The 5,862-nt window shown below is 37.8% G+C and overlaps 1 protein-coding gene across 4 annotated transcripts in view; it reads right to left on the reverse strand.

Moving 5' to 3' along the window:
• sox6 (SRY-box transcription factor 6) overlaps positions 1 to 5,862 on the reverse strand; it is a 136,940-nt gene that overhangs the window by 92,026 nt on the left and 39,052 nt on the right. For 2 of the 4 annotated variants that reach the window (XM_031846354.1, XM_031846353.1), the window contains exon 1: positions 2,937 to 5,206. The exons of 1 other annotated variant lie outside the window; for it this stretch is intronic. In XM_031846354.1, coding sequence (XP_031702214.1) covers positions 2,937 to 2,977 — 41 coding nt within the window. In that variant the 5' untranslated portion in view covers positions 2,978 to 5,206. Of the gene's footprint in view, positions 1 to 2,936; positions 5,208 to 5,862 lie in introns of those variants that run through there. One more of the 4 variants, XM_031846356.1, reaches the window with a different exon arrangement.

Raw genomic sequence — 5,862 nt, forward strand, 5'->3', positions numbered from 1 at the left:
GGTACAGCTGCAGTTGGTTTAGACATCTGAAATGTCGACACACAGTGTCCCACTTTCTCCATCACTATCCTTGTTCCTGTCTTTTTTCCTGATGTCGAATGCTTCACAATTCCTGGTCACCAAATTGACAAAGTTGAAATGTCTACTGAAAAGAAACGCAATATCATTCTCATCTCAAATAGATTTCTGTAGCTAGGGAAAACATTTTGAAATCATCTTCAACGCTGTTGTAATTAAACTGCTCTATTGCTATTCTATAGGGGCTGTGAGGACAACAGCTCATTAGCTACAGTTAGACCCACCTCTAATTCTTTAGAGGTTTTTTCCTTCTTTTCTGCTATTTTTTTCTCTGTCTGAATAAATTAATGGTATTCATTGGGCACTCTCTCAAGGCACACAACTGTGTCTCCCCTTGTGACAACTGGACTTCTTTTCCCTCTTTGTCTTTGGGCCCTTGTGTTTCATTTTTTAAGGACTGTGAGAAGAAGGGTTGGGATAGAACCAGGGAGGGGAGAGAGTAGCCACGTTTCATGTGACACGGCAATTGGAAAATCAAAACAGGGGTAGTTCATTTGCTCCACCCAGATGAGGCCATCTAGCAGAGCCATGATGAATAGGGGTCAGGCAAGCCACACCTCAAAGATTTATGATTAAGGCTTATTATGTTGGGAAACTGACATTGATTGCTGATTTAAACCACTGAAACCAATTAATTTGCCAGTGCTGAATAGAAAGCATGGTCAACAGTGTGTTACATTCTGACAGGTCAGACAGGAAGAAGCCGAGCAAAAAAGAAGGTCTAAATGAATGGCTGGCACCCAGCCCTGTTTGGAGGTGGTTAAAAGTTACCATGAGTGATTGACAGCTGATAAAAAAAAAGGGGAGAGAGAGACTGGAGAAAAATGATATCTGAAGAGCAAAACCAGAAACCCCAGCCACTGATCTGAGTAATTGCCCAAAAATTTGGTTCACAGAAGACATGTACAAGCTGCTGTTTTAGCAATGCTAAGATGGTTTCATTCATTGGCCGGCACTGAGAGAACCTGAGTAAATGAATGTGAAACATAGCCCTAATAAAATCAGAGAGCTGACAGACATGTTTGAACAGAAAGATGTGCTATATTTCCACTCCAGGGAAGCGGGCACTGTAGTGGATTAGACACTGACTAAAACTCAAAATGCCTCAGTAGTCTATGCTGCTAACCATGACCCATACTTACACTGTGCTTCTACTCTTTTCTGCATTTGTCCAGAGCAATGCATCAAAAGAAGCAGGAGCCACAAGTGATATACATACCACAACCTATTACCCAAGTGATTTTTTTTGCAGTGTTCACAACAAATGCCACATTACGCTCGGTTGCATGTTATTTTTGTGGTTGTCGAGGGGAAGCTGGTGTTTACTAATACCTTTTCCTCTGTGTTAGTTTCTCCTTTATCCTTTTGCTGGCTCACCCAGGGGACACAATGCATCATGACAGTGCTTCAAAATGAAATCATTAACTAAATTGCTTTCTTAAAAAGCCACAAGTGTGCGGCAGAATTTGTGTGTGTGTTTGGCTGTGGGCCATGGGCCTCTGGTTCCCAGGCAGCCTCTGCCCCGGCTCTGTTGTGGTTCCCTGCTACCACACTCATTATGCTCAGCCTCAGCACAGCACGGCGCAGGGCTGCGGCTCGCCTCGCCTCACTCACTGGGCTAGTAGGAAATAATCTGGTAATCTCAAACTACTCCTCCATTTCAACTGGGGCCCCATTCACACAAAGAGACCCTTTGTCCTGAAACATTTATGACCACCCTTTGAATCTCAATCGGGGAATCAATCAGAAACACATTAAACAAATATGGTTTTATATTTGATGAAAACAATGTAAAGGGAATTTTCTGTGATTTCAAACTCACATGGTATCAAATTCCTGGTGTGCAATTTCAAAATCCTAACAAATCTAAATAATGTGGAAAATATCCGTATATCAGCATCAAATATCTATGAACATACATTTTAAGTACAATATAAAATTAAATTCATTGTGTAAAATATACACACCTAGATTAATGCAAAACAGACAAAAACAACTAAACTTTATCAATCTGCCTAAGATAGATTTCAATAAAAAAGCAAACAGAATAGAAGGCAAATAGGGAGTGAAGGCCAGACAAATATTTGATAAGAAGATAGGGACTGTAGCTGTGTGACCGGGTAGCTGAGGACCCCACCTACCCACACACACACACAACCCTAACCCTCAACCCTGACAGTCTATCTGCTGTCCACTGAGCTGAAGGTAGCAGATGTGTCTTTCACAGCCTGTAGAGTGTGTAACCAATCTGTAAACAATAGCTGGAACTTGACAAAGGTCACTGCACTTGCAACACACTTTTTACAGTAAAGGGCAGTCAAATCTCATTGGCCATTTAGGAAAACCATGCCCTTTAGTTTTATTTATTTTTTTACTTTACAGACCACAGAACAGGCATTTAACATTGAACACGAGCACAGTCCCTAAACTGTATTTTCTGTCAGTGTCTAGGCCCATTAGTCAGCCACTTTCATGCTATGTGAGCTCCAATGTAAGCCCCTTAACAAAGTTTAAGTCACCTTTTTGACCTCCTGTTAAGCTAACAGTTGGTGTAAAAGTGTTCAATCCTATGAACGTAATAATACACATGTGCTGAAATCTTGTGCTGAGTCTTAATTATAACAGACAGCCATGACAGTCAAAAAGATCCAGCAAGATTTTCAAAACATACCGGATTATTGCCTTGGTTTTAATACCGTTTAAGCTTTTTCAAGGATTGAGTTCAATGGAAATAAACACATTTAAAAGGGAAAGTCACGAAAAAAAATATTACTCATTAAATAACCAAATATAGTGAGGAAAATGTATGCCAAAATTAACAATGTGGAAAAAAATGTCACTCTTGACTCCAGGCTTACCAAGAAGTGGAGTCAGGTGTGTGTAGCCAAGGTGAACTCATCACTGTGGAGAAAAGGCTCCGACTAAAAAGCAACTTCTCCGGATGCAAAAAGATGTGAAATAAAGGTTACTATTTTAGTCGTAGGACCATAGTCAGCAGTACTTACAGCGAAAGTAATTCCACAGACTTAAGTAGACTATCAGCAAACAGTAATGGCCAATCAGAAGAGAGGTGGTAAGAGGCACAAGATGTTTTGCATGAAATAATCAACTAGTTGGGTGTGGTCAAAAAGGACCCAGGAGTATCTCAATTAATGCTGTCAAGTACACACGTAAGCATCATGTCTGTATGATCTCTTGCATATAAATCAAGGTTTAATGAATGTAGATGCATACATGCATGTGTGTGCAAAATAAATGCCATGCAGGATATACTATAAGAATATCATATTGACTTGGTTAAAAGTGATTAAAAGATTAAAAGAAATGCAGATGGAGTGACAACACAAATATTGCAAATATCAAAACACATGCACAAGAATGAAAGCACCAAGGAGAGCTTCAGTATTTCTGATTCTGAAGTTAAAAAGTGGCGTATCGTTTCCTCACTTGCTGCACATTTACGTTTTTCGTGTTTTGATATTTGCATCGTGTCTTTGTTTGAAGTACACATGTGTGTTCTTAGATGGCCACTAGTCTGCACCTTGAGATCACCTCCACTATGTGTCACTTTATCCTACAAATCTTAAAATATATAAATATTTTCATCAATTAAATACGTCGGAATCAAATTGATCTACATGTGATCTGCTTATTTTATGTCAGTCTGCGATCGCGTTGTGCAGAGTTTGTGCAGTCCATAAACCCTCCTCTCTGGTGTCAGCAGGGCAGCCGTCCAGCATCAGCCTGGCATATCAGCTATAAATGGCAGCTACATCACTATAGCTCAGGCTAAAAATACAGGAGCCGTTTTCTTCCGTTTCCCTGTATTCTCAATTGTGTGTGAAACTTAAGATGAGAAACCCTGTAAGACTAGCATTATGTGGAAAAAAAAATGAGTATTGGTTTTGGACCTGTTGAGGAGCAAGCAACACGTCCATCCAGAATTCTAACAGCAAAATGCATGAAAGACTTTTTCCTCTTTGCTAGTGAGCCAGGTTTTTAGTATAGCTCTCTAAAAGCTGTCAAAAGTTACAAAATTTCCCACAACCCTCTCCTGTGGGTGTGCCTCTAAAGTGCTTCTCTCCCCTCCCTTAAAAAGCTCCCAGGGATTGCATCATGGGACGGGGTGTAAAACGATGGTAGCAACATACTGTAACATAGGGGAAATACCTCATGTTGGTCTAGTTTGTATTGTGCTGGTTGTAATGGCAAACCTGACTGTGCCCAGTGGCAAGTGTCTACACAGGCCTGAGTGCTGTTTAGGAGAGCACACACACACACGTACACACACGTACACAGATTACAGCGTGGCTTTGTTTTAATTGAGTCTCAGCCTTTGTGGTGTCTGTTATCTCTGACTAATAGCATACATTGGCCCTCTCTCATTATCAGAGTGGGTCTTTATCAGAGACCCTTGTTTGATACAGTTAGAGTTGATGCATTATCAACCGCACACCAAGAGTCAGCAGTGATCTGCATATTCAATAACTTCCATAATTATATGCGCAATTCATCAGATGGGATGTGATTGCAGGGGAAGTGGAATAGAGTGGAATAGAGAGGAGCAGAGAGGACTGATTCCTGGAGGACTAAAGTCTAATCACAAAACTAACATGATAATTGAAATCTAAATTGAAAGGCTTAGCTCTCAGGGAGAGTATGTCAGACGTGGAGTGTAGAGGCGATAGTGAGAGTAAACGGAAGAGAGAAAGAGTGGCAGGAAAAATTAGATTTAAACCTTGCGTGTACCGTGTAGAACATCAGCCAATAACAATACACATGTAAAAAAATACTGAAGCTTCACGAATCACACCAACATTATAACAAGCTTTACAAAAATAAGAGAGAAAATATCTCTGTAATCCAGATCGGAGGTAAAACTTGCTGAAAGAGAGAGAGCTTTGAACAGCCGGCTAGGAAGATGTGTGGAGCATTTACAAGATTAAATCAAGACATTTGAACAGATGTTTTAATATTTCAGTCACTTTTATGCTTTAATCCAAAGTTAACATCACTGTAAAATGATGTCTCTCATACAGTTGCCTTCGATTAGCAATTTGATTAACCATCCTAGCTTATTTCAGAAGCCAAATGAGCGATTTAAAAACTTTTAAAATATATATATACATACATACATACATACATATACATATACACATATATATATATACACATATATACGTACATATACACATATATACGTACATATACACATACATATACACATATATACGTACATATACACGTATATATACATATACACGTATATATACATATACACATATATACATATATATACATACATACATACATATGCATACATACACATACATACACATACATACATATGCATATATACACATACATACATATGCATATATACACATACATACATATGCATATATACACATACATACACATGCATATATACACATACATACACATACATACACACATATATACGTATATATAAATATACATATGCATATACATATACATATACATACATACATATATATACATATATGTATGTATATATATGTATATACATATACATATGTATGTATATATATGTATATACATATACATATATATATACATATATGTATGTATATATATGTATATACATATATATATACATACATATATATACATACATATACATATATATATACATATACATACACATATATATACATACATATACATACACATATATATACATACATATACATACACATATATATACATACATACATACATATACATATATATACATACATA

Source organism: Anarrhichthys ocellatus, unplaced genomic scaffold (assembly GCF_004355925.1).
Source record: "Anarrhichthys ocellatus isolate YVR2014 unplaced genomic scaffold, GSC_Weel_1.0 scaffold6, whole genome shotgun sequence".
NCBI lineage: Eukaryota > Metazoa > Chordata > Actinopteri > Perciformes > Anarhichadidae > Anarrhichthys > Anarrhichthys ocellatus.